Here is a 26,693-nt window from a genome sequence, read left to right on the forward strand (position 1 = left end):
GTTTTCTATAATTCTCTTATTAGACAGATAAAGATAAGAAAGATATTCAAGATGCGAGATGTTAAATAAGAATTTATTTATATTTCATTTCTCTATGCGAGACGCATATCCGTACGTCTCGCGATTTAGTAACGAAAACGAAATGGTAAGTGTATAAAATATAATTATTATTATTACACTTTACAACAATGCGCGTTATTAAAAAAACGATTAGAAAGACATATTTACAGCATAAAAAACAGACAAAATTAGTACATAATATATATATATATTACAAAATGAGGAAATATTTTTTTCCTCTAAAATCGCTCGCAGATCTCGAACCTGCGTGTATGGTTTTTCACCCCCTCCCCTCTCTTTCTCCTATTTTATTAAATTTAATTGGAAAATATTGAGATGTAAATCTATTATAAATATATAATTTGTTATTTGAGATTTTTAGATAAATCGATAAAAATCGAAAAATATTTCATCTCTGGGATAAACGTTACTTTTTTATGGGCGCGTTTGGGGAGACACTATTAGCGTTAACAGCGTCGTTCTATCCTTGTTCAACTTTTAATGAGTAACAAAGATAAAATGACACTGTTAGCGCTAATAGTGTCTCTCCTATAAACAACATTTCCATAAATTGACTCGCACATTAAAATCCATCATCCTGTATATATATCTACACATTTTTGAATTTTTAAAATTCTAAATTTGTAATTCTACATGAACAATGTTGTAAATTTGTCGACAGCATCCGGAAGGCGCTAAACTTTAGTCGTGGCCAAAAGTTTGATATAATGCGCCTTGTGAGTGATCTCGAATTCCTGAGCCGGCAGAAAGCACTGTGCCTGGATTCTGGGATGTCGCAGCCGTTTGACGAGGCTCCGAGCGAGCATAGCAAGGGCGATGAGGAAGACGCCGGTCACAGCAACCACGGCCATCGCAACGAACACCTCGGCGTTTTGTCTGCCGTAGCCTTGCTTGACTACTTCGACGCAACGAAATCTTTCGCGATCGTCCACCAGGTTGGCGGACGGCGTGACAAGAGCCACATCAGCGAGTTCGTCCAAGCTGGCGCATACCCTGTAGTAACCTGGCGACGACACTTCCACGTCAGTGACGAACGCGACGCTGCAATTGAGCCTCTGCTGATGAATTGCGGAAATTGCGTCGAACACAACGACTGACAGTTGGCAAGTCGATGACGCGAGAGTCATCTCCTTCGTTCTGGAAACAACCACGTCTACGTGCAGATAACCCTTATCGGATACGTTCACGTGGACATCGGTGATCCGGGGATAGAAGCCAAGAGGCGACTGTGTCGAAGACGTCAAAGGATGAGGATCCTCTTCGCTCGGCGACTGCTCTTCCGTCGCTATCTTTCGCCATTCCAAGGTTTCCTCCAAGACGATGACATCGCTACAGTCGAGACCGAGGGACATATCGTCGTAGACAGTAGGTACTAGTAAGACCACACAATAACGGTATTTATGACCTAATTTTAAATGCACCGAGGCCGGTATGGCAACCGGCAAAGTGCAAGGATCTCGCATCATTCGGGAGTCGCAATGCAACGGGCTAGATTCCGTCCGGACCTCACTATCGTCGATCGTTTCATAAATGATGAGCGAGTCGCACGTATAATGTTCGGTACATTGTTCCATATGCCATAATAGATTGATACCGGTCGATTCGTCGTAACGGAACTCCTTAAGACTTAGTTGCATTTTCGCCAGCGGCACCCGAGTCATCATGGGCGGCGTGGGTTCACCGCAGAGCAGGCTACCGGGCGGCACTTGCGTCAGAATGCCGTTTTCTAGAGCGGGCGGTGTCGCGCACACTGCCGACGACTTGTCCTCCTCCAACAGGCTGGAGTTTGTCAACCAGTTAGCGAATTCCAGTAGTGTACAGTCGCAATTCAACGGATTGTCAGCGAGTGAGAGTCGCTTGAGACGCAGCTTCGACGTCGGTACGTCGCTTGCCACAATCGTGATCTCGTTGTCGTCCAGTCGTAAGTCCTGCAGACTCTTCAACGGCACCACTAGATCGGCCGTCAGTGCTCGTAAAAAGTTGTGAGTTAAATCCAAGGTAATTAGCTTTTCTAAGTGTGCCAGGGAAGCACTAGACACGGCGACGATGCGATTATTCGCCAAATCCAACCGCGTCAAGGTCGATAAATACTTGAACGAATGATCCTCCAATACATCGATCTGCAAATTAAATAGATAATTAGCTCAATTTTGTATAAAATCATTTCGAAATAATTCATTTTTTCTCATATATCAAGCAAAAACTTAAATTTAACTTTTTAAAACAAATTTTCGTTTAATACTATTTTTAGCAAAATCGAATTTGAATTAATCTTTTAAGCCAACACTTGCCTGATTGTGACTCAGGCTCAGATAAGTGAGATTCCTGAGACCCATGAGAGCTCCCTGCTGAACGTTGACAAGACCGTTCTCCGACACGGTTAGGAAGTGTAACCTGGGCATTTGTGGCAGCAGATTAGGACCCATCGGACCTAGCAGTAAATTACTTGATAAATCTAGTTCTTCCAAGCGTTTCAGACCCCTGAGCGCGGACAGTGCAGAAACGCTTAGACGATTTCCGCGCATTCTCAGCGAGCGCAACGCTGGCAGTGCTAGGAAAACTTGGGGCGATAATTGCGACAGCAGATTGTCACACAAATCCAAATAAGTCAGGCTTGACAGTCCCTAAAATGGTAAAAATATTTTATTATTCTTTCAAAAAAAGATTTTTTCAAAATTATTCTTTACAAAAAGTTATCTCTTGTTTGTTTCATATATATTTTATAATAATTATTATTTTACTATTTTTCTAATTTATATTTTTTGTTTAAATTTCTGAATTTATTTCTTCTTTTCTTTATTGAAATTCAAATCGAAACATCATTTCGTATTTTGTAAATGTGACATAATAACAATCTAATAACGATTTCCCTCTATTTGTATTAACAAAATCCTCTTATTAAAATTTTCATTATTTTCAATATTATAAAATGTAAATTACTAATTAATTAATCGTACCTTGAACGAATCTGCTTCTAATGTCTTCAACTTGTTGTGGGACAAGTCTAATCGATCTAAACCGACCAAATATGACAGTGCGGTCGTGGGAACCGAGTCCAGAAGATTGTTGGGCAATCCAAGTGCCTGTAACGGCCGTGCTAACGCTGTAAACGCATTTTCGTGGACGCGTCTCAATTCGCCGGTAGAGACGACCAGTCCGTGAAGCGCGACATCCTCGAAGAAGCGTGCCGGCAACACGGAGATCCCTGTCACAGTCACATCCAGCAGCGATATCGTGTCCGGTCGACTACGTTTCAAATGCTCGCTGATGATCTAAAAACACAATAGTAGAGACAATAAGAATAATCTCTTCATTCTTTCTTATCTCTCTGTATTTGCCATTTATTTGAAAATTTATATATAGATTGTAAAGTTTTAATTAATTTTCTATAACAATTTAATCTAAATATATATAATCAATTATTTTTAAAAAATAAAATATATTTACTTATAATAAAATATATTAAAATTCTCATGTGTGTATGCAAAATATCAATAATATCAAATTAAATCAATATATAATCTGCTTGGCTATTACCTAGTGTCTTTTATGATTCTATATTCTTTTAATAGATTCGCAAAAAGAGAGTTGTTGCGAGTGCGAACGATATTTGTTGCAATGTCGAAAAACATAATTGATAACGGGATATTCGCGCGGAGGAAAACAACGGATGATGTACGTTGAAGCAAGATAGATCGGGCAATCGAGAATAAGAGAGAATGAATAAAAAAGAAAAGTGAGCACAATGGACTCTTGAATAATATATGTATACGACTTGTATTTCATTGGCAGTCTATACCACCCACGTTCTTCTTGACCGTTGCTTAAAAAGTAACGACCTCGATTGCGCCGCGAAGCGTAACATCAGAGATTGAGCTTATATCTCATTCCACAGTGTCTTTCGAAATTTTTCTCGAGGAAAAATTCATTTCAACTTTAATTTGAATTGAACAGCTAACAATAAATATTCACAATATTTTCGAAACGTTTAATTCTTTATACTTGCAATATAAGAGATTGTTAATCTTGTTTGACAGACTGATTTGTTTTTTTTAAATTTAAATACAAATTAAAATAATGTTCAATCTTTTAATCTTTAAATTAATATTGTCCTATTTAATAACATTGATTAATTTTGTAATTTGCAGTTACCTGCAACGCCGTTCTATCGCCGGTACATCTAAGCGTGTGTGGAAAGTCGCAGGAACACTCCACGCCCGCTTTTGTGATATTCGGACACTCCCAAACCGCATCGGAGGGAGAAGAGGACGAGGATGACGGCGATGCATTTTCCTCGACAGCGATCGTCGTTGTTCTAGACGTACTCGTCGCCGTAGACGTCTCCGTTGTCGTCGTGGCGTCGTTCTCCGTCACATCGAGACATGACGCCGTCATTATCAACGTTAAAACGAGCAGGTTTCGAAATGGCTTCGGCATCCTGGAAAAGAGCGTGTTTAATAAATTAATTATATTTGCAATTCTTTATCGTAGAGAAAATACTTTTCACGTAATAAATAGTGTTACTGCAAAGTATAATAAAAGATTTCGATTTTGTTTCCGACTGACGCGCGCAAATTCATTCTTAAACGCCAATCATTGATAACCACAGTTTTGAACTGACAAATTTAAAATTGCGAGTATAAAACAACTACAAATTTCTATTATTATTATTTTACATACGTTATATTGAAAAATATAATTTCGAAATGTCTCACGTTTATTATACAGAATTATGGCTTATCACGAGAAGCGATTTAGAAAAGTTGTTGGAGCTCGAACGAAAGTTGCAACAAGAGACACCACTAAAGAACAAAGCGGCTTTAAATTTTATGTTATCTATGTATCTAAAGTACGTGCTTAAAAATGTTATTGTAATATTACATGATGTAATATCAACAACTTTTATCCATTTTTATACAGATTTAATATAAATTATATTTATATAAATTAATAATATAAATGTTATATAAATTAATGCACATAGATATCGTAATATCGTAAGAAGACTCATCATGTGTTACGATCAAATGTTGCACACGCAAAAACGGGAGTTAATCAAGCAAATATTAGACTGTGCTATCGGGCGAATGCTAGAATATAAAAAGGAAATCGTCAAACTAGATTATAGCGACTATCAGTACGGTCTTCTTTTTTACTTATTCGACGGTCTAATTAAAAAAAAAATCTTTTGTAATTTATAAAAAGAAAAAATATTTGTCACGCAGATGGCCCGACAATATCCTAAATCGTATGAAATTCACACCGGACGATCTCGAGCTATTTGCATCAGTATCAGGTCGGGAACGTCTCGAGGAACGCAGAAAGTTTATTCAGGAGTTGGTAGAGAGTGCCTACAAGGGTGCGCAAAATCATTTTAATTAGTAAGAAACTTGTTTTTAAGATGTAAAATGCAAAAATAAGTAAATTTAACAAAACTAACTTTAATTAAAGTTATTTAATTAAATGACAAATATATATAATCTTTTATTTCATAATTATCCAGTACCGCCAATGAGGGAACACAGCCTCTCGCAGTTGCATATTGAAAGTATGACCGAATTGGGGGAGGAAACACTGAAGACGCGTGTGCCACGAAGAAAATTGCGCGCCGTTCCCTCAAAGGTGGAAGAAATCCGCGAGTCACCCGAAGAAAAAGCCGCTCGAGAAGCAAAGCTCGCTGCTCAAAGAGCCATGCACAGAGCGATATTACTGATACAGAGTCACGAAAGAGCCAGGATGGGACGCCGCACCGGAGCAGAAGGTATATTTAGACGCAAAAAAATGGATAAGATTTCTCAAACCGAATAATTTTGTGTAAAGAAAAATTTTCTTAGTCATATTTTTTCTATCGATTCTTATATAAACTTGCTCTTACTTGTGCAATGTTACTAATACTAAACAACCGTTTTGCAGTGAAACGTATATACGATTACAATAGGAAAGTAGCGACTGGACACATAATACCGAAAAAAATAGATCGCGCCAAATACATCAAATCAGCGATAACAATACAACGCGCCTGGCGACGCTACGCCGCGAGGAAAGCTATGAAAAAACGAATCGCGCGTCTTGAGGAAGTTCTAGGTATGACGACACCGAGCTGGCAGAGTCGCAAAACGATCGCAAAGGACGAGGAGAATTTTCAGCGACAACGTACTCAAATACCCGTATTCGAAGCGCACACCAAAAAGGCAATCAGCGATGAACGTACGAGGGTAAATTTGCGACCAAAATTTCTAATAAGAAAATAAAAGAAAAAGTATAAAGAATAAGTTTTTAAAAAGAAGATAAGAATAATAATAATTTTTTATAATTATTAATAAATATAATAATAATAATTTTAAACAATTAATTTTTTTCGAAAGCTACTGAGAATTAGAGGCCCCGGACTGATGGAGGATATTACCGATGAGATTCACGAGTGGTTCGTCATCTGGTACGACACAGTCGGCCAATATGATGTATTTCCGGCGGCAAATCTCGGCGGCAGCGTGTTGATCGCAACCGGACAAACCTCTACGCCGCAGGAATATTTAATGGAAAAATTGGAAAAGAAAAAGCAAGTCAAAAGGAAGCTTGTTCGAAAGACCGAACAAATGATGATTCCTGTCAAAAAACCTGTCAAACCCGAAATTTCCGGTTGGAAGATGCCGCAAACAGAAGCTTTATCTTGTTTAGAGGAAGCGAACAATGATTTTATTCGAAATTGGAGTCTTCGCGACGAAAGTGATAATCCGGAACAGGAAGAGTACTTGGATTTGATTACTGAGAAACTTTGTCATGAGCTGCAGCTCGAAATGAGAGAGATCGTGGATGAGCTGATGAGAGCTGAGCTAGCATTGCTAAATAAGGCACTCCTGAAGGATCGCGGGCGTGATAAAAAGAAATTCGCGAAAAAAATTCCAGACAAAGGTGATTAATAGGGAATTAATGACCAAAAAATATTCACATTTAATGTCATCCGATTGAACTTTATCATAGTTATCTCATAATAAATGTCCTAAAGAATTTCCTGTAATCAGCCATAGTTGTTATTTTTAATAAATTTTAACGATAACTAGCTTTCAAATTTTCTTATCTGTTAAAATTAGATTTTAAAAAATTAGATATTAATTATTATAGCAGACGTAAAGAAGGCCACTGACAGAGTCAGAATAGAAAAGAAAAAAAAGGATATTTTAGAAGACGTGCCCGTCGAGGATCTTTTCAATGAGCTATTGCAAGCTAAGATTATTAGAAACTATCGCATTGTTTCCTTGCGCGATTGGCTCGGCGATCTTTCCTATCAAAATTATGAAGCACGTAACGAACTCCGAGATTATAAAGAACGGCTCGGAGAGATAAAGCAGCTCGTTTTGGAATATTGCGTGCTGCCCTTAATCTCCAAGGAAACGCATCGAATAGCGCCGCTCATACGTTCCGTATGTATCTACGGATTACCAGGAGCCGGAAAGACTTTGCTCGCCAATGCTATTTGCTCAGAGGTAGAGTTCTCTAATTCTCTTTATGATTGACTATAATGAAGGAAAAAGCATTTATACGTATACAAAATAATTTTCATCAATTGTGTAACATCACGAATTAAAAAGGAACGGAATTCTAATTGATCTAATTGAACTCTTTTTTTTTTTTTTTTTTTCTAGGTCGGCGCGTTACTCTTCGATGTATCGGCACCTGTTTTAATTGATAAATACGTTGGCAAGGAGAATCAAAAGAGGCTCATAGAAATGATCTCTAAAGTGGCCCGTGTTTATGCGCCTTCCATCATTTTTCTCGATGCTGGCGAAAAACCCTGGCTAAAGGAAGTTCCGCCGGCGGAACGGCATCTTCAACCTAGGCGATTCGCAAAAGATTTTGTCAAATTAGTGAAAGGCATCAAGCCGGGAGATCAGGTAAATATATGAATAAATTTTATTCGATTCGTATTATAATATTTGAAGATCCTCAAGCATCAAAAATGCATTTCGTATCGTGAGAACTCTCAGAATGGCACTCCTAAATTGTGGAGGACTGTGATCGAGCAGCGCCTACTTTATAAAATTCTTGTTATTCTCGTTTGAGATCTTTCTTCAATATGAATGAATCGCCACTGCCGCCTCGTCGGGTCCACACACACACACACACAATCACCTGGCTCTCTCTTTCTCTTTTTCTACGTCATTCGGACCTCTCGTCTCGATCGCTCGAGGTTGCTCATCAATGAAACACCTCCTACTGATGTATATAGTAGTATCGTTGTATGGAGACGTAGGTGGCGGGCAAGTTAACGTAGGATTTAAAGTGTTGGAGGTTCTGAGCAGATACTGTTATTCACTGGCGTAAATACTAAAAAAGACGGATTGATATTTTTATTTGAAAAATATCTACTATTCCGTTTTTTATTTCAATTTCAATACAGATTTTTATAAGAATTAAAATTTAAATCAAGATATCTTTTTATAGCACTCATGAGAAGAAAAAAGCCATTATAAAGCAATAAAAGAGTAATAATATATTTTTGGTGACAAACAAGATAATATAAAATAATATAATATAATATAATATAATTGTCAATGACGCACAAAAACAGAATATTCACACACACAGCATACGCGTAGAACCAAAATTCTGCTCGATGTTTCTTATTAAAATATTACGGATTTATTCAACAGATACTATTTCTCTCGTTATCTGAAGAACCACAGAAAGCGACAGCCGCCTTCATTAAGCTGCACGACAAATTTATAAGAGTGCCCACTACTGATTACAATACGTTGTACATGTATTACAAGAATCTGTTAATGAAATATCACGGCGTCGATCGCAATATCGACGTCTCCTGCTTGGCCAAGATGTCCATCGGGATTCCTCTGGACTTCATCCGGCAAGCCGTAGAAAAGGTGCTATCGTTGCAACGAAGAATCACCCTCAAATTCAATCCGTTGAAACCGATCGAGATCATGAATGAGATATTGACGTACCAATATCCTACGACGGAGATGATAGCAGCGTTAGACAAGTTTGAAAAACGCACTTCACTTGCCAGAGCTTTGGAAGCTAAGAAGAAAGCCCTTGATTGAAAAAAAAAATATGAAAAAATAAAAATGCCGCAAAATCAAAATTTGCTCGATGCAGAAATGTATTCACGGGTAATGAACATCTCTGTTGAATATTTTGTGACGCAATTTGACGCATCATAAAGATACAAATCAAAAATATTTCTATCTATATTCTGCCGTAATTTTGCGTATTTTAATATTTATATTAAATTTGGTTTAGTAATAATATAAATTTATATTACTAAACAAAAATACTGAAAGAGCGTGTTTGCAAAAAAAAAAAAAAAAATATATATATATATATATATATTATATATAAGAAAGATGATACGTGTGTGGTAATGTCACTACATTATGATTACAGTGCTGGGTACATACCTATAACGTGCGATGTGCGTCAGTCTCGAGCAACCCCTGCACCCTCCTACACCTGACCTCGGTCTCAGAGCGGAGGAGGAACCCAGTAGCACCCACGCCAGTCAAGTGCCTGCGAGTACATCATGCGATCCGTTCTATAACGATGAAGAATCCTCAGAAGTTTAGATGTTTCCTGGTATCATATCCTATCTTCAAGGTTCTTCGAGTTTTATTTTCTATCAAACTTGATGGAATATCGAGGACCAAAAGCTCGGTTTTAATACCGCTTCTCGATATTATCTATTATCCCTCGCGATATCGCCGCATAATTGTAACAATGTGAAATCGACTCCGTATTGAGAAATCTCCGCAGCAAAGATCGGCGATCTCAACACCCGACGGCGATGGTCACCGGCAAAGTTTGATTACAGTGATGATCTACACCGTCGCGCGCGTCAATCATTGGATGCGAATAATCGCGCGGAAAACGGACATCGCGTCTTCTAAAGAGTCGCGCGGTGACATAAATGCCCGGATAACACCAGGTTGATCTCATGGACGGTGGTCGTACAACATGCGTGTTGCGAAGCACTGTGAGAGCGTGCTCGACGACCGCTTCCAGAGAAAACGTCGCCTCCACCGTTGTGTCCATACGGTGGGGACTCCCCCGGTCCGTCCGTCCGTCTCTCTGTGTGTCTTTCGGTTTCCACATAGCATAGCCATGTATGGAACACGGGACGACGTTCTCTCTCCCGGCCCTTACGCCCACTTGCCGCAGCCAGCTCTCCGTCGGAGCTGGAGCAGGTATCGTCGCGATTGACAACGACGGCGATGAGAAGAACCATGTCGCCTAGGAAGGAAAATTAGAAATATCATTATGTGTTGATTAGTGATGTTTTAATCTGCAAAAAAAACTCCATTAAAAGCATCAATGATTATAATCCAAGAAGGTATATTTTAAAAATTTCCAGTTTTTTACTTCATTAATATACATACACAGCCCTTCCCTTTCTTTCTCTCTTTTTTAATGAGGCAAGGAGATATTTTATAGCTCGACATCCCACATTTTCTCCTCCCATGTAAAGTAACGTATCTTCTCGTCTACGACTTTATTTATTGATGCGTCCACGATATGAAAAGTAGCAAACGATCTTCGTACGCGCGTGCTGTTTTCGTATGCGCGAGAATTTGGGAGAGGATCGGGCGAGAAAGAGAAAGAGGGAGAGTGGGTGGAGTAATAGGGGGCCCCCGAAGGTCTTTGGGATCCTCGTGAAATGCTTTTTGATACTGGAAATCGGTCCGTCGTCGTCGTTACGAAATCACGTAAAACCGGGCTTCTACGCCCACGCTGCTGCGAAAGAGACTGGCGTAAAGAGTTGCGGTGAAAGAAAGTCCGACTTCTTTAATAAGTCCGAACTGTTTATAACATGCCACGCCAAACCAGAACGATGTTGGATCTAAAAATAAAAAAAGCAGCGTATGAATATTGGACGTCGTGATAACATTAATTATTCGTCGCCAAATTAATTCTTATATATGACTTGAATTTTTTTTTTGTAAATCGAGCCATATCATCGTTCTAACGAGAACACAGAAAGAGTTCTTTATTTTTTTCATATAGCAAAAAGACAAAGCGGTAGTAGATTGTACGACTGACAGTCTGATCGAGAGTTTCATTGTATACAAATGCCGTCGGAGAAAAAAAGTGAATTTAAGCGGCGCTTGTATAAGTAGTTAATTTACGTCCAAGTCAGAGCGTACATCCTTCGAACGAAATAAACTGCCATTATTATTATAAAATCATTATAGAGAATAATCATTATTTTTTAGATATATCGCGTTCGCAAAACAATATTAGTTCAAATATAAATTAAATAATAATTATGTTTATTAATTTTTTTTAAATGTAATTGTAACGTAGATGCGTTCGAAGATGAAACGAAAATCTTATTGCGGCTATATAAAATTGCTTTGCAGCCCGGGATCATTCGATCCCACGATCGAGGTCCATTATTGATGCGCGACTGTATACAGAGGCGAGCATTTCTCAAGAGTGCGACAACGAAAAGCGCCGTACGATTCCATGAAAGACGACCGTTCGCACGATATACTATCCAAGGAACTCTGTATGCTTGCACAAAAAGCTGTATCCTCTGAACCGGCTATATTGGAGCCAGTTGATCGACCTACGTGTTCTCTCGAAACTTTACGTTTATTACTCGACGATACATTACATTACGCTACAAAACAAATAGCACATTGAAATTGAATCACTCAAATTTTCATCAAGAAATATGTAAATAAAATAAAAAATAAGAAAACTAAAATATTAATATGAAAGGATTATTAATCAGCTTGCAAGAAAATATAATACACACACACATATAGACATACATACACCCAATGATTTCTTTATTATACTAGCATATTTTTATTATATAAAATTTTTATGGAATATATATACTTACAATTTTATAAAGCTTTTATAGATAATACTAGTTTTTAGAGTATATATGTTCTGTATCTTATATATTGCAATTATAATTTACAGAATAATAGAAAATAGTATAATTTACAATTAGTGATACAAAAATAAGAAAACACTTTGTGTTGTTTTTCGAATATGAATAATTGCACAATCATTTACAGTATTAACGATTTAAAAATTCATTTATTTTAATTCTAATTTAAACACATTACGAGATAACTAAGTGATATCTTCACTGAACATCAATCGGCAGTATTTTCATTCTTGACAATTAAAGTCTCTTAGTAATTAAAGTCCCTTCCATTATGTCGATGTAATCTTTGACATCGTTCATATATTTCTTTAAGAACTTGTGATCCTTTTTTATATTCTTAATTAGACTTTTAACATCTGTTTCTCTGTAAAAACGAAAGAAAAAAATAAGAATATAATTCCATTCTTCCAATTGAGCAATCCATTTTTTATTAACTTACCGTATTGTACCTAGCAAACAATGAACGTTTACATCCTTTGAAGAGAGTTTATTGAAACATTTAACTTTAAGCGTGACTTTTAACAAAATGTTCATTTCTTTGCTTCGAGATATGAATGAGATTCTAAAATAAATATGCTATTACTATATCATCAAATTAATATGTATTGATATTTTAAATAATAGTATATATATGTATATATCATATTAAATATAGTAAAACATATAGTATAGATGTAAATAATTACTCATTATAAGTAATTTCCATCAAATTTAATTCATCCAACTGCTTCAACTCAAACATAAAATTCATTGTTGATTTCACGTGTTGTGAAACACATTCTAGCATTGGCAAAATGTCCTCATGAGTTTTATATCTACACATAAGTAGTTCCACATTTAGTTCCTCCAGAATTAATTTGTGAACTATCCTTATTAATATACCTGAATCATCTATTAAAAAAATAAAAAGATGAGATTAAAATATTGCAATTTTATTTTTTAATTAATATCTGTATAATTACCTGAAACGCGGGAAATAATCTTGATTTTTTCAATCTGATTTTGTCCAGAGCAATTAAGATCATATGATAGGAATATTGCAATCAATAATGAATTCGACATGAAACCAAAAACAATCATTTTCCTGTCGATATTTTTATGATACACGTTCCAAATGCGATCATCCCTGTAATAAAATAACATTAGTTCTCTTCAATCTTTCCCTATTGTAAAATAATAAAAATATATATACCATTCTCCATATATTTCTAATTCCTGTGATAACGATAAAAAGAGATCTTGCTCGGTCAAAGACTTATCTTCAATCACGCTAACGCATCGTTCTGCTGTGAATTTTTCTTCCTTACATTCTTCGTTTTGTTCCATTCCTATTATTCTTTCTTCATTTAAATTCTTTTTGCAATACTTCTCAGAATTTAATGAATTTTCAATTACTTCTGTCCTTTCAAGATGATCAGTGCACTGTTCTATCGCCTCTCTTTGCACATCCGAATCTTGTTCTTTCCCGCTGGCATTATTTCGTGGGTTTGCATCATCATTTATCCTTTCTTGAATATATTCTTCTGTTATTTCACTCTGTTTGATAATTGACGATTTACAATGATCAGTATTTATTTCTCCATGTTTATTATTCTGTGTTGATAACATATTTTCTGGATGAGGATTCTCTACATTCATTGTATAACGATTGGATTCATTAATTTGATTGTCAATAATTGTTCTTCTGATTGCTTGACAATCAACTTGATTTTCCTGATTATCAATTTCATCTGCTACTCTTCTACAACAATCTTCCATTTGAGTGGTTTTGCTATTTATTGATTCATTTTCTCTTAAAAGTATAAAATTTTCATTATCTTTTGCTACACTTCTTCTCGAGTCTATTAGACATTCGTATTCTGTTATATTATTTGTTACTAACTGATTTAAACTATTATGTATATTATTGATTGTCTCATCAGTCGATATCTGAAGTTTGTCTTCGCATAAGGTATCAGATAAAGAATTCTCCTCTTTGTCACTATCTAATATGAATGATGGTGGTTTAATCGATTGTAGCTCTTCAATACTATTTTCCAGAGTTTTTCTTAACAAACTACATTCGTTAATCTCATTTAGATCATCTCTGAAATTTGATCTATAGAACTCAGTGTGATCCATTGTGTCCTTTACAAAATACTCATTATGTCCAGTATCACTAATGTAAATATCATTAGGCCTTGGAGATAAACATACATTATTTACTTGAGATATGTGAGATTCCATAAAAGACTTGCAAATCTTTTCCGGATTTGGTTCATTTTTATCTAATGTTTCTTCTCTACTGCTAATATTTTTAAAAACTGTATTTAAAGAGTGATCCAAATTACCTGGCAGAGATGAAATAACAAAATTATTAGGCAATTCATCGTATGTGTCTGTCGCTTTCACAATTTCTTTTGAAATTGTGTAATTTTCTTTTATTGGACTTTTCCTTGATTTTGTTAAATTATTTGTTGTTAGATGCTGAAATTCATTATCTGTAGAGATGTCTCGTATAAAATGTGAAGTCGATAAAACTGTACTAGTAATTTCCATTGATACATTTTGAATTGTTTTGTTTGGAGCTGTGTCAACTTGAAGTGTCGATTCTGTTGATTTTTTAATAGGTGAACGTGCTTTTGACATTGTTTGAGAGAATGATGTAGATTGCGCAGTGCAAATAGTATTAAGTGTTCTTTCAAGATGCAAAGAGACTGGGACAGCTTCAGTAAACTCCATAGACTTGTATAATAATTTAGTTTTTTCATTAAAGCCAATTGAATTGTCCATATTCTTTTCTTTACATGTATTTTTTTCAGATATTGATTTATGAATGATTGAAGGAATAATTTCTTCTCGGTTCTTTAATGACTTGGTTATTTCCATGGATTCATCATCAAAGATTATTCTATCATCTTTGGATATTAATTCATCCATTCTCAAATTCTCTTTATCGTAAGAAATCAAAGGTAACACATCTATAGGCTTTGTCATTTCCATCATTACATCATTAAAAAATTCAGTTTTATCAGTTTGATTTTCTCTCAAATTATTTTCTTTAATTATATTTTCATCATGAAAATGTGAAATACTTTTATCATACATTTTCGGTGATACAGCGGTAGTCATTTCCATTGAAACATTAAAAGCTGCATTGTTTACATGAAACATGTCAGTACTTGTAGTGGATGGCTGTATTATATTTGTTAACATCATTGATTCGTTAATATTTTGTGTTGCATCCTGTGTCTGTTTAAAAATAGTACTTTCAGAAGCAATATTAGATTGTAAATTTGTGGAAAATATCGTTTTATCATGTGTGTCATGTCCAGCGCTCAAATTCGTACTTCCGCGGTTTTGTATTTCTGAAATTTGTTGAAAAATTCCTAAAGCAGAATTAACAGGCTTCACGGATATTGGTACGGATTGAATGGGTACATTGTTGCTAATATAATTTGTATCTAATTTTAGGCGTACGGTACAATTATCTTTCTGTACATTTATTTTCTCTTCCGCACGTGAAGGTAGTAAAAATGCAGGCACTGGTGCAGTAAACTCCATAGACAAATCCTGCTCACATGTCCTATCCAATTCAGAATCGACATTGTTGCAACGCGATTCAGAATATGATTTTATATTATACACATTCTTCTCATCATCAAAATCTTTATATACAATAATATTGTTGGATGTTGCATTTTTAGGTACATGAGATATAGAAAAAGCATTCGGCATTACATTTTGTTCAAGTTGAAATCTTTCATCAAATGGTTCTACATATTTCTCTTTTGTGTTGCTACACGTAATAGCACTTATTGTTGTATCCTTAAGTGGTTGAGATATAGCAGATTTATTTAGTAATACAGTTTGTTTAAATTGAGATCCTTCATTAAATTCCATGTATTTGACTGGATTGGTAAAATTCAAATTACTATTCTCATTATCTTTTCTTTCGACCCTTATAGTAGATTCAAATAGCTGAGTATCTGTTAAGCTGGAGTTGTTTGTGCAACTTGCATTATTTTCAAAAATATGAACACATTCATTTTTAGAAATACATAAAGCTGGATTTTCTTTTAATTCAGTTCTAGCATTAGAGTCTCCTACAAAAGAACCTTTAAGACTAGAATCATGCTCTTCATACGTACTGTCCCATACAGTTCCTTGCTCGACCGAATGACAAAACTCTCTGTGCACAAGATAGAATTATTAAAGAAAAGGTATTAAAATAAAAATAAATTTTGATTAACTTCACAAAAGTTAATACAATATACTCACTTGACATGCTTCTTATCTGCAAAACTAACGCGTCTTTTAACTTTTGATGGAGTTGAACTTCCTTCGTTGTGTGAATCAAAATTTATATTTTGCAACGGTTGTCGTGGTTTACGAGGTTTAAGAATCTGCCAACACCAAGAATAATTAATTTTTAATATTAATGTATTAATATTTTCTATTTTTTAATATTATTAATATATAAATAATAATAATAAAAAATATATATACAATAAATAAATAAATAAATATATAAATATAAATACATAATAAATTAAAATATAAATTAATTTTTAACATTAACGCATTAATATTATTAAATCGAAAATCTTTTAGTAAAAAATGAGATACCTATAAAACAATTGTAAACAATGTACTCACCGATGAACGTCTAGATTCACTTCTCTTGGCTTTAGGAGTACTGGGAGACATGGTTAAAAATATCACTTTCTTCGCGGAAAAATCTCTTTTATATAGACGTATCTAGCACGCACAAAGTATAACGAAGATAATTAAAAATATCTACATTTTATTCGTACAAACATGCGTATCCTTGCAAAAACACAAGAAGCGGTTATGATTCGGTTTGAAATTTCTTTATTGTTGTTTCCTAAACTTATTTAAATCGTACCAACTTAAGCCGGGTTTTCAATGCTACGAAAAAAATGGCGAGTTTGAAAGAATAGAATAAATTTTCTACTTTTCTGCCTCATTTACCTTACAATAATCAAATTCCTATTTTACTAATATTCCTTTTTTTTTCAATTTTTGCACATAAATATATCTAGAGAGTTTCGTGCTTTTAGGAACGCAGCGCATGGAAACTCGGCATTATTTTCGAGATGAGCGCGCGTAATCTCGAACCAATGGGCGATCGCCAAATGTGCGAGTCTACACGAATCCACATCGCGAACGTGTGTGTACACAGTTGTGTTTGAGTGATATCAGATGACGTTTGTCGTAGACACAACGGTGGTTGCGGACGATATAAATTGTTAAAAAAAAAAAAAGAAAAAAAAATAATTGCGGATGCGACAACCTTCTTCCCGTTAAATCGAAGAAAACGACTTTTTATCCTTTTAACGAACGACAGAGAAGAATAATTCGTCGAGGTTTCAATTAAGCAACAGCGGCAGCGACGACGACGACGGGACGAAGTGGATTATTATTAATCACTGTTGCCCTCTACGCCAACAGCTGACCTCGGGCTGGCTCTGACGCGTCGAAAGGATGGCAAAAGCTGCCGTTAATCTCATTATAAAGGCACCGAATCAACAGATCAAGGACCAAGTGATCAAGTGCGATCTCAGTTGGACCATTGGCCATCTGAAGGAGTACCTGTCCGAGGTCTATCCCGGCAAGCCAGTAAGTCGCGCGAAAGTGTCTCCGCCCGGTGAAAGCAGCTCGTATAACGTTTCTCCTCGTTTCTATAAAATAGAAAGAAGAGCAGTCTTATTTTAGCATTCTATTTTTCACAATCTTTTTTATGTGTGTGTGTATTTACATTATAATGTTTTGTCACAGTTGTATACACAAAGAGTGATCTAAAGAGATAAGATAACGTTACATTAGGTAGGAATATATTATAACTGTTTTTGATGACACACATGGAAAGATATAGCTTTTTTAAAACATCATTAATCTTTACTGATTACAACCTAATGTGTTTATTAATATATCAGGAACCAGGAACTAATTAACTAATATTATGAAAAATAGTTTTTCAATCCTCTAAATCCTCTAAATCAAGAGCTTTATGAATTTTTTCACATTTTCTTACATGATTTATTATTAAGATATGAAAATTATATTTGTTATATCATATCATATATTATTATTAGACAGTAACTGATTCTAGTTATTATTATTGTTTATACAGGAAAGTTTGCATCAGAAATTAATCTATTCGGGTCGATTACTGAATGACTCTTCACAGTTGAAGGATATTCTGAGACAACACGATGGTTTAGAGGATCAAGCATATACTGTTCATCTAGTCTGTACATCACAAAAGACATACTCTGCTAAAACAACATCGGATCAAAATTTGACAACTGAAAAAAATGCAGACACAACGTCCTCAATGAGAAACAGTCATATCAGAAGCAACAGTGTTCAAAATCAGACTCATGAGAATGCTAATGTTACTGCACCTCAACAAATGTATTTGCCTCAACAGTACTTTGATCCTCGAAATAGTCAACAAATGGCCTGGATGCAACAAGCATACACGCATTATTTCACACAGTATATGCAACTGTAAGTATAAATATATCTTTTTTTCTAAAGAAATCTCTGTAAAAGAGTTATAAAAAATGCATTAATTTATATCATTTGTTTTTTTTTTCTTGTAGCATGGCAGCGCAAGGCATACAGTTACAAGCCAGTATTCCATATCTGCAACAAATGAATATTAATTCCAATGACAATACATCTCAACATACATATGCGAGCAACAATAACAACAACAACGTCGTTGATGAGCAGGCTGCCCAACCAGCAGCGCAAGATGCGCCGGATATCAATGCGGGAAATAATGGCGCGGCTGAGGACGCCGCGTTTAATCGCGACTGGTTGGACTTCTTTTACACATTATCCAGAATCATTGTTTTGTTTGGTATAGTGTATTTCTACTCCTCTCCTCTTCGATTTCTCATCGTGACGTTCTTAGGATTTGCACTATATCTGTGAGTATCTATAATATATTATTTAATATATTTCTCTAACAATTTTATTGCATTCTTATATATGCACAGCTTTCTCTTTTCTAAATGCATATATATATAATATTAAACGTTATTCGCATTACAGATATCAGGGTGGCTTCTTCAGAGTACAACCAATATTGCTAGGTGAAAACAACAATGGTCGTGTGGACAATAACAATCAAGTACTGCAAAACGAAGCGATAGGTCCACAGCCTGTGCCACAGCAACAAAATCCTCAAGTGCCAACTCCGCAACCACGAACGGAAGCACGAACAAATGCTAACGAAGAGAACGAGGAACAACGGCCAGGCGCACTCGCCTTTACTTGGACCTTCTTTAGTTCGTTTTTCGCCTCGCTTATCCCAGATCAGCCGAATGTCATTTAATCATGCCTGGGACCTATTCTGTTATAAAATCGAGTTTTTTCCTCTATAAAAAATATATATACACAAAACAGAAACGTGACATAAAGATGAGAGATAGTGATGAACTTTATCATATACCAAATATTGTAAGTATCATACAGTCTGTAAAATCAGAATACTTGCAAAATTGTGAGATTTGATACATTTATTCTTATGAAAGTCTGATCAGTTTTATGACACTCACTTTTATATCTGAATCTAATAGTAAATGTAAATGTTCATATATACGCGTATGTTAATAATCGGCATACGTTTAAGATGGATGACATCATAAAACTCAGTTTCCAACATCGCGTGTAAAGATTATATATATATAAATATATATATATATATATATATATATATATATATATATATATATATATATGTATGTATCTTGATTGAATTGACGATCGAGTTAATGAAATGAAGTAACAGTCACGTTATATCTATATCACGTTATATACTAATGCTAACTTTCCTTCGGAAGAAGATTGTTAGAATCGCCATCCCAAAGCTATTAGAATTTAATGTATAAAGGAAATTTTTTATGTTTGTAGAGTAATTTAAAGGTACAACGAGATAAATTGTATGCGTGTGTACGAGCACGCGCGCATGTTATGTATGCATATGTGTGTGCCTATATATAAATGTAAGAAACACAATTTTTGTGTAGAGCTTGTATTGTATAAAGCGATAATATATAAAAAGTAATGATATTAGAACATCTAATTTGCTTCAAGAATTTTCTTATATAGCAATAATATATATATATATATATATATATATATATATATATATATATATATATATATAAATATTTTACGCGAATATAATTTCTGTGATGTTTAATACGGTCGCAAATATATCCGGTGGGATACCCTTGTAAAACATTTCACACATTTTACATTCATATATATATAAAATTATTATTTTAATATATAATTTATAATGTTATTATATAATTAATATATTAACATATAATTATTATGTATATAAAAAAATATATATGTGCAAGTATATATATATATATATATACATTATATATATATATATATATATATATATTATATATAATTATTGTATATAAAATTATATATATAATTATTATTTTATATATATATATATATCTATTGATATATATATATATATATATACACACATATTACACAAACATGACGAAGATGTATTTAGTAAATTTCTGTAATTTTCCTAAATAGTAATAACAAACATACACACATATATATATGTATTTGTATATATATATATGTATGTATGATATGTAAAAGACGCCGATGAGATGAAAAATGTATGTAAAGCAAATAAAACAATTTTTGAAATTTCTCGTTTAGTCATATGTTGTTTATTTCGATGAACCAATTATGATTAGATATTACTTACGTAATAAATAATGTGATACATCAATTAATGATAAAAAAGAAATTTATTATAGAAGGGTGGATTTTAAATGTACCGCGCTTTTGTGAAAGGCGCATGTGGCGATCACGTGTACCGTGACATGTTGCAATAATTTACGAGAAATTACTGTTTTATTTATAGAAAAATTATTTTTATCAGTACAATAGTTTATATATATATATATATGTATATCTCATTGTATTTTAAAATACTTAATTTGTATTTATTTTATGAAGACAATTTCTGTAAGATTACGTTAACCTCCTTTTAAACGTCCAGTCATTTTGTTGTTTCCCAAAACAAACGTAAGATATTTATATTACATCTAATTATTACAATATCCTATATGTTATACTATAATGTGAAAAATTTGATTATTTTATAGAAATGCCTCGCTCAAAAATTTCCGATTTACTTGGTATACTTAAAGGAGCACATAGTGTGACAAATGCTTTGATAAAACATCAGGAGGATGTAATCAAATACACAATTACACACTCCAGTTTAAAAAATTTGCCTGAAAAATATATACGAGCTGCAAGAAAAAAACTAAGTGATATAGAACCAAGTAAAGTTCCTGTAAGTCTCTCGAATAAAACTTGAGCAGTACGTCAATCTTTTATGTATATAGCCTCTTGTAATGTTTGTTTTGTGTAGGAACAAGTAGTAAAAGACTTGAAAGAAATAACTGAGCGTGCGAGTGTGGTTGAAGAAGGTATTAGACAATATATTAAGATAATAACTAATCAAAGTTTGGGTATAAAAAATGATGAGTATCCTCCCAAGAAGGAAGCCAAATTACATGTATATAACGCTGCAAAAGACCCAAAAGAATTGCCTATTGATAAAGATGTTAATTTGCCAAAATATGATAATAACAAATTTACAATTGAAAAATCTTTAGAAGATGTACAAAATAATACAACATGGAAATATATGACTGTAAAGGAGAAGATTGAAACCATTGCTACCTCAGATAAAGAGATACCTCAAATAAAACTCTCTGATAAAGATAAAGAAATTTTAAGGAAATTAGAATTGGAACACGAGAAAAATATTAAAAGTAAAAAGGATGCAAGTTCTATTTCTTCCTCTACAATTAAAACACCTAAAAAAGAATCTATAAATAAGAAACAAGAAAATCAAACAGAGTCTAAAGAAAGACCAAAGGCTAAATTATCAGTTAAACCAAAACAACTTGTAAGTATCAAAATAAACTTTTAATTAAATCTTACACATACATTTATTCATATTCAATTATTACATCTCGTTCCTTAATTTATATTATAGTTGTCACCTACTGCCAGAGAAAGAAAAGTTCCTGCTACAAGGTTGCAAAGAATGGTCAGTTTTGGTACCTTGGGTCTTGGTCTTGGTGTTGGTACTGTTGCAGAATATACACGGAGAACATTGGGATTGAAGGAGCAAAGTGTTGGAGATACAATTGACAGCATGTTTCTCACTAAAGCTAATGCAGAAAGAATAGTCGCAACATTGTGCAAAGTGAGAGGTAAGATTTATAAAAATGTCACATATCTATACATATATATATAGATGTTATATCATTTTACCAAAAATACAGGTGCAGCTTTAAAAATTGGTCAAATACTGAGCATTCAAGACAATACTATTATAAGTCCTGAATTGCAAAAAATCTTTGAGAGGGTCAGACAAAGTGCTGATTTTATGCCGACATGGCAAGTAGAGGTAAAAATGATAAATGATATAGATATACAGATTAAAACTGAATTTATCATTAATATCAATTATTGTAATTATTTGTAGAAAGTATTAGGCAGCGAGCTTGGACACGATTGGAGAAATAAATTGACGTCTTTTGAGGAGAAACCATTTGCAGCAGCATCCATTGGTACATAAATGTTTTCTTCTTTCATGTAATCTCAATTAAAAGTTCCTTTATAATCATGTGATATACTTTAGGGCAAGTGCATCATGGTATATTATTGAATAAGCAAAATGTAGCGATAAAGATTCAGTATCCAGGTGTGGCTTTGGGCATTCAAAGTGACATTGAAAATTTAGTAGGCATAATGAAGGTACAAAGTAACAATATCTCAATGATATCATAAAGAACACTTTTTAAATATTACATATTTAATATCAAATATAATTTATATATTATAGGTTTGGAACATGTTTCCAGAAGGAATGTTTATAGACAATGTGGTGGAAGTTGCGAAACGGGAGCTTGCATGGGAAGTGGATTATACAAGGGAAGCAGAATGTACGAGAAAATATAGGGAATTATTAATGCCGTATCCAGAGTATTATGTGCCTAGAGTAATAGGTATTGAATAAAAAGTAACATAAAATATAATTAACTAGATATTAGATGTTAGATACATTATTAAATTTCTAGATGATCTCTCTACAAAGCAAGTATTCACTACAGAGATGATAGAAGGCATACCTGTTGATAAGTGTGTAGATATGAATATTAAGAGTAGAGAACACATAAGTGAACTGATTATGCGTCTGACCCTAAAAGAATTATTCGAATTTCGATTTATGCAGACTGATCCAAATTGGTCCAATTTCTTCTACAATATTGATACAAAACAGGTATTACATGTACAAATTTTAATTATATACTTGTAATTTTAATCAAGGATGTTTTAATGAATATATCTTTACAGTTAATTTTATTGGATTTTGGGGCATGCAGGACATATGAAAAAGTATTTATGGACAAATATATTGAAGTTATTAATGCTGCAAGTGAGGGAAATCGTAATAAGGTCCTGCAGTTGTCTCGAGAAATGAAATTTCTCACTGGATATGAATCTAAGGTATCTTACTTCTATCAGGCATAAATCTATAAAATACTAAAATATATATAAAACAAAATTTATACACCGACAGATTATGGAAAATGCTCATGTGGATGCGGTCATGATTCTTGGACAAATATTCGACAATAATCATGAGTATTACAATTTTGGTGATCAAGATGTGACAAAACGGTACATCTTACATTTTTATATTTTAATTAATATCTTATATCTGATAAAATAACAATTGCATATTGTGTCTATGTGTGCAGGATTCAAGCTTTAGTACCAACTATAATAAATCACAGACTGTGTCCACCTCCCGAAGAAATATATAGTTTGCACAGAAAATTATCAGGAATATTTTTGCTGTGTGCAAAACTTGGAGTTAGAATAAAATGTCGTGACATGTTTCGGGAGATTTATGCTAATTATAAGTTTATTTGATATGTTAATATTAATGTTATAACAAAATACATACAATTGAAATGCCTAACAGACATTTTTTTCTACAAATGCGTTTCCTAATATAAAACAAAATTATAACATGATACTAACAATTCCTACTTTAGCAACGTGATGAAGAATTCAATACGTACCATGTACTTATGAAACACAACAGATGGCGTGATTCAGATTATGGCGGCATATTACTTATGTACACGTGTAATGAGAGACATTTATTTAAAAATTTAATATTTCTTGAAAATGCCACATATGTATGCGACAGTTACTTTCTATATCATTGTAAAATGTCTCAGGACAAGATAGGTACATTTTCACGATCAATCAAGATGTCTGCGTCAAACAATATGCCTGCAATATTTATAACCGTCTCATGATTTTTTGTCAAACATGAAAAAAATTTGTTTACAGTTGGCGTTGACATTCTCTTGGAATTTTTGGAAGTAGCATTCAATCATATACTATTTTTTCGAAAAATTTATCCCAAGGAAATTTTCGTAAAGAGAAAGATTTATGGAATCACAGTATATGTGTCGGAACACCCAGAATTAAACGAGTACTTGTCAAATATTTTGAATGCAATCAAGGAATTGATAAAGGAGGATGAAAACAATATTAAAACCATCAGTTTTACCTTTTACAATGAGAACAAATCACCAATAGAAAAATTTGTTTTTGATATCGTTAAACTGCAAGCAGAATTCACAGAGTATGTTGAATAATTGATAAATATGTCCTTGGGAGAATTCTAATTTTCCACATTAATCTACTTTCATTTTAAGGAGAGATCCCTATTATTTAAAGACAGAAGAAGCATTGAAGACAATCTGTTTAAAATTATTAATGTGTGACACATACTTAAAACCTCTGCCTGATGGTTCAACATTCTCTATTGAAATTCAAACATATGAAACTGCACATATTAGTTTAAGTGAGAATCCAAAATGCGAAGATTTTCCATGGATTATTGAAGATGGTGCAGTAGAGATGACCAATAAAAATCTATTGCCACTGAAAGATATTAAAACTGATTGTTTGAACTTACAGATGTATGTGATTGAGGATACAGTAAATAAAACCTAAGGATTAAGCAAAAATTTGTATAACTAATCTTTATCTTTTTGTACTTTTATTTTGTATAAAATATAGAAAAATGTAGCTGTTTGCAGTTAAGCTTGTCCCATTAATTTGGATATAAACTCTTTATCTCTGTTCCATAAAATGTTACAGATAGCATTCAACTGATAAGAGCAATCAAACATTTCAGATCTTACTGATGATTTACTGGCGTCAATTTTAATGACCTTAACTTTCCATTTGTCTTCAAATTCCTTGATTTGTGCATCATCTATCACACAGCTTGACCAAGGTTTGAACCTGAAAAAATATTTGAATTAGATTATTCAAAATTTTACTCAGATTACAATAGAATCATATATATCGTATATTACTTTGTGCCAATCACTATATTTGCTGGTTTCTCTTTTATCGCAGTCATTGTATTCATCAAATATGGAACATCATTAAAGCTTGATGCATCATCAAAGGAAAACACAGAGCACATTGCATCAACTTTATCTTTACATGCCTAAAAAGATGTTATATCTTATTACTTTTTTGGATTAAATGTACACAGTTATTCTAAGGAATCCTTATTGCTTTGTAGATACCGGTAGAATATGATTGTATTTTTTTATACTGCTTTCTGACGTATCCCAGAATTGCAGCTTGAACAAAACAACTTTATCCCAGATTTTTACAGGCCAAAAAACGTTTGTTTTTCTTATGCCATTGGTTTCTGTATAATTGTTGGATTCTAAAGTGCCTGCAAGTTTTGCCACTACTGAAGTCTTTCCCACGCCGGATCTGCCTATCATAAAAATCTTGTAGGTGACCTCTTCAATGGAGGTGGGTAACGATGGTCTTTCCAGAATACCTGAAATAAAGAGAAAATAATTGTTAGAGCAAAAGAAAAGCAATATGCGTTTCTAACGTTTGTCATATATAATTAGTACCATAAAATCTTCTCTTCTTGGAAGAATTTACATAAAAGTGATGGACCAAAGATTCTCCTTCCGCTGAAGCTAACCAGTTCATATTGATAGCATTCATGTTTCTTTGACCTCACTACGAAATACAAACAATTAGATATATTCGTATGTAATGTGTGATTAAATACATAATTATTCGTGTATAATTTTACATTATGAGGATTTGAAAAAATCAATCGTAATCAAATCGATCATATGATCATTTTTTTGCGCGTATTATCGACCGCGCATACAACATCGACCTTTCACGAGACCAAAGTGTACCGACCAATTGGAAACCCATGTTGCTCACCGGGCATGAAAAATCTCACGAGCGTACATTCTTTTTCCTTTCTTTTTTTTACCTTTATGTCCCATCAAAGTTTCAAAGATCTTACAACAAAATTTTCATAATTGACGATTCTGTCAAGAAAAATACACATGGAATAATAAAATAAAAAAAAAATTAAGTAAAATTCCGTATTAACCGTACAGAGTTCAATCTCTCCTTTTGAAATTCGCACAAGTGGCGCGCGCGCGAGCCAATGGGAGCACGTCCCGCCTTAGCGCGAGCCAATCGCTCGACGCACCGCGCTCGGTTACGAATGAGACAGCGGACG

General features: G+C 33.8%; 7 protein-coding genes across 9 annotated transcripts; 4 read left to right on the forward strand and 3 right to left on the reverse strand.

The window, feature by feature from the left end:
• Positions 1 to 52: 52 nt before the first annotated feature.
• Positions 53 to 9,621, reverse strand: Lrt (Leucine-rich tendon-specific protein). The gene is made up of 5 exons (XM_072904397.1): positions 9,498 to 9,621; positions 4,234 to 4,519; positions 3,039 to 3,353; positions 2,373 to 2,705; positions 53 to 2,201 (listed from the first exon to the last, which is right to left on the reverse strand). Exons 2-5 carry the CDS (start codon positions 4,516 to 4,518, stop codon positions 756 to 758), a joined length of 2,379 nt encoding a protein of 792 aa, XP_072760498.1. The 5' UTR covers position 4,519; positions 9,498 to 9,621; the 3' UTR covers positions 53 to 755.
• On the forward strand, positions 4,409 to 9,597 carry LOC140672339 (dynein regulatory complex protein 11). Of its 3 annotated transcripts, XM_072904394.1 has the most exons (11): positions 4,409 to 4,497; positions 4,810 to 4,930; positions 5,066 to 5,218; positions 5,307 to 5,440; positions 5,585 to 5,842; positions 5,995 to 6,296; positions 6,447 to 6,993; positions 7,204 to 7,565; positions 7,725 to 7,973; positions 8,733 to 9,209; positions 9,484 to 9,597. In XM_072904394.1, exons 1-10 carry the CDS (start codon positions 4,464 to 4,466, stop codon positions 9,138 to 9,140), a joined length of 2,568 nt encoding a protein of 855 aa, XP_072760495.1. In that variant the 5' UTR covers positions 4,409 to 4,463; the 3' UTR covers positions 9,141 to 9,209; positions 9,484 to 9,597. The 3 variants fall into 3 exon arrangements, with proteins under 3 accessions (XP_072760495.1, XP_072760496.1, XP_072760497.1); XM_072904395.1 differs by lacking the exon at positions 4,409 to 4,497 and having other exon boundaries at positions 4,503 to 4,930; XM_072904396.1 differs by lacking the exons at positions 4,409 to 4,497; positions 4,810 to 4,930; positions 5,066 to 5,218 and having other exon boundaries at positions 5,331 to 5,462.
• A 2,250-nt stretch (positions 9,622 to 11,871) lies between the features above and the next one.
• LOC140672338 (uncharacterized) lies at positions 11,872 to 16,855 on the reverse strand. Its single transcript, XM_072904393.1, has 7 exons — positions 16,637 to 16,855; positions 16,259 to 16,383; positions 13,191 to 16,169; positions 12,961 to 13,124; positions 12,685 to 12,889; positions 12,438 to 12,560; positions 11,872 to 12,362 (listed from the first exon to the last, which is right to left on the reverse strand). The coding sequence occupies exons 1-7, from the start codon at positions 16,685 to 16,687 to the stop codon at positions 12,236 to 12,238; spliced, it is 3,774 nt and encodes a 1,257-aa protein (XP_072760494.1). The 5' UTR covers positions 16,688 to 16,855; the 3' UTR covers positions 11,872 to 12,235.
• Positions 16,856 to 17,181: 326 nt separating this feature from the next.
• On the forward strand, positions 17,182 to 19,598 carry Herp (Homocysteine-induced endoplasmic reticulum protein). Its single transcript, XM_072904519.1, has 4 exons — positions 17,182 to 17,620; positions 18,135 to 18,514; positions 18,610 to 18,942; positions 19,067 to 19,598. The coding sequence occupies exons 1-4, from the start codon at positions 17,486 to 17,488 to the stop codon at positions 19,347 to 19,349; spliced, it is 1,131 nt and encodes a 376-aa protein (XP_072760620.1). The 5' UTR covers positions 17,182 to 17,485; the 3' UTR covers positions 19,350 to 19,598.
• Positions 19,599 to 20,846: 1,248 nt separating this feature from the next.
• On the forward strand, positions 20,847 to 24,074 carry Coq8 (ubiquinone biosynthesis protein COQ8, mitochondrial). The gene is made up of 12 exons (XM_072904518.1): positions 20,847 to 21,091; positions 21,172 to 21,365; positions 21,444 to 21,986; positions 22,077 to 22,296; positions 22,369 to 22,493; positions 22,572 to 22,656; positions 22,728 to 22,843; positions 22,932 to 23,094; positions 23,167 to 23,369; positions 23,444 to 23,596; positions 23,670 to 23,770; positions 23,851 to 24,074. The coding sequence occupies exons 2-12, from the start codon at positions 21,174 to 21,176 to the stop codon at positions 24,023 to 24,025; spliced, it is 2,076 nt and encodes a 691-aa protein (XP_072760619.1). The 5' UTR covers positions 20,847 to 21,091; positions 21,172 to 21,173; the 3' UTR covers positions 24,026 to 24,074.
• Positions 24,075 to 24,087: 13 nt separating this feature from the next.
• Positions 24,088 to 25,155, forward strand: Polz2 (DNA polymerase zeta subunit 2). Its single transcript, XM_072904520.1, has 3 exons — positions 24,088 to 24,349; positions 24,455 to 24,752; positions 24,826 to 25,155. The coding sequence occupies exons 1-3, from the start codon at positions 24,187 to 24,189 to the stop codon at positions 25,124 to 25,126; spliced, it is 762 nt and encodes a 253-aa protein (XP_072760621.1). The 5' UTR covers positions 24,088 to 24,186; the 3' UTR covers positions 25,127 to 25,155.
• On the reverse strand, positions 25,156 to 26,360 carry LOC140672391 (ciliogenesis and planar polarity effector 2). The gene is made up of 5 exons (XM_072904522.1): positions 26,247 to 26,360; positions 26,059 to 26,170; positions 25,714 to 25,979; positions 25,495 to 25,631; positions 25,156 to 25,420 (listed from the first exon to the last, which is right to left on the reverse strand). The coding sequence occupies exons 2-5, from the start codon at positions 26,153 to 26,155 to the stop codon at positions 25,213 to 25,215; spliced, it is 708 nt and encodes a 235-aa protein (XP_072760623.1). The 5' UTR covers positions 26,156 to 26,170; positions 26,247 to 26,360; the 3' UTR covers positions 25,156 to 25,212.
• Between the last annotated feature and the right edge of the window lie 333 nt (positions 26,361 to 26,693).

Source organism: Anoplolepis gracilipes, chromosome 13 (genome assembly GCF_047496725.1).
Source record: "Anoplolepis gracilipes chromosome 13, ASM4749672v1, whole genome shotgun sequence".
Taxonomy (NCBI): Eukaryota; Metazoa; Arthropoda; class Insecta; order Hymenoptera; family Formicidae; genus Anoplolepis; species Anoplolepis gracilipes.

What these genes read in the sequence shown, in the direction of transcription:
- LOC140672338 (XM_072904393.1), bottom strand. Translation starts at nt 16,687, where the DNA reads ATGTCTCCCAGTACTCCTAAAGCCAAGAGAAGTGAATCTAGACGTTCA. An exon ending in GATTATTTCCCGCGTTTCAG is followed by an intron (nt 12,890 to 12,960) that starts GTAATTATACAG and finishes TTTTTTTAATAG; the next exon opens with ATGATTCAGGTATATTAATA. An exon ending in ATGGAAATTACTTATAATGA is followed by an intron (nt 12,561 to 12,684) that starts GTAATTATTTAC and finishes TATTTATTTTAG; the next exon opens with AATCTCATTCATATCTCGAA.
- Polz2 (XM_072904520.1), top strand. Translation starts at nt 24,187, where the DNA reads ATGAAACACAACAGATGGCGTGATTCAGATTATGGCGGCATATTACTT. An exon ending in AATGTCTCAGGACAAGATAG is followed by an intron (nt 24,350 to 24,454) that starts GTACATTTTCAC and finishes ATTTGTTTACAG; the next exon opens with TTGGCGTTGACATTCTCTTG. An exon ending in CTGCAAGCAGAATTCACAGA is followed by an intron (nt 24,753 to 24,825) that starts GTATGTTGAATA and finishes TTTCATTTTAAG; the next exon opens with GAGAGATCCCTATTATTTAA.
- Coq8 (XM_072904518.1), top strand. Translation starts at nt 21,174, where the DNA reads ATGCCTCGCTCAAAAATTTCCGATTTACTTGGTATACTTAAAGGAGCA. An exon ending in AACATTGTGCAAAGTGAGAG is followed by an intron (nt 22,297 to 22,368) that starts GTAAGATTTATA and finishes CCAAAAATACAG; the next exon opens with GTGCAGCTTTAAAAATTGGT. An exon ending in GATCAAGATGTGACAAAACG is followed by an intron (nt 23,771 to 23,850) that starts GTACATCTTACA and finishes CTATGTGTGCAG; the next exon opens with GATTCAAGCTTTAGTACCAA.
- Herp (XM_072904519.1), top strand. Translation starts at nt 17,486, where the DNA reads ATGGCAAAAGCTGCCGTTAATCTCATTATAAAGGCACCGAATCAACAG. An exon ending in AGGTCTATCCCGGCAAGCCA is followed by an intron (nt 17,621 to 18,134) that starts GTAAGTCGCGCG and finishes TTGTTTATACAG; the next exon opens with GAAAGTTTGCATCAGAAATT. An exon ending in TTAGGATTTGCACTATATCT is followed by an intron (nt 18,943 to 19,066) that starts GTGAGTATCTAT and finishes TTCGCATTACAG; the next exon opens with ATATCAGGGTGGCTTCTTCA.
- Lrt (XM_072904397.1), bottom strand. Translation starts at nt 4,518, where the DNA reads ATGCCGAAGCCATTTCGAAACCTGCTCGTTTTAACGTTGATAATGACG. An exon ending in GCGATAGAACGGCGTTGCAG is followed by an intron (nt 3,354 to 4,233) that starts GTAACTGCAAAT and finishes TTGTGTTTTTAG; the next exon opens with ATCATCAGCGAGCATTTGAA. An exon ending in TGAGCCTGAGTCACAATCAG is followed by an intron (nt 2,202 to 2,372) that starts GCAAGTGTTGGC and finishes TTTAATTTGCAG; the next exon opens with ATCGATGTATTGGAGGATCA.
- LOC140672339 (XM_072904394.1), top strand. Translation starts at nt 4,464, where the DNA reads ATGACGCCGTCATTATCAACGTTAAAACGAGCAG. An exon ending in GGTAGAGAGTGCCTACAAGG is followed by an intron (nt 5,441 to 5,584) that starts GTGCGCAAAATC and finishes ATAATTATCCAG; the next exon opens with TACCGCCAATGAGGGAACAC. An exon ending in ACGCCGCACCGGAGCAGAAG is followed by an intron (nt 5,843 to 5,994) that starts GTATATTTAGAC and finishes ACCGTTTTGCAG; the next exon opens with TGAAACGTATATACGATTAC.
- LOC140672391 (XM_072904522.1), bottom strand. Translation starts at nt 26,155, where the DNA reads ATGAATGCTATCAATATGAACTGGTTAGCTTCAGCGGAAGGAGAATCT. An exon ending in CAAGAAGAGAAGATTTTATG is followed by an intron (nt 25,980 to 26,058) that starts GTACTAATTATA and finishes TCTTTATTTCAG; the next exon opens with GTATTCTGGAAAGACCATCG. An exon ending in AATACAATCATATTCTACCG is followed by an intron (nt 25,632 to 25,713) that starts GTATCTACAAAG and finishes ACATCTTTTTAG; the next exon opens with GCATGTAAAGATAAAGTTGA.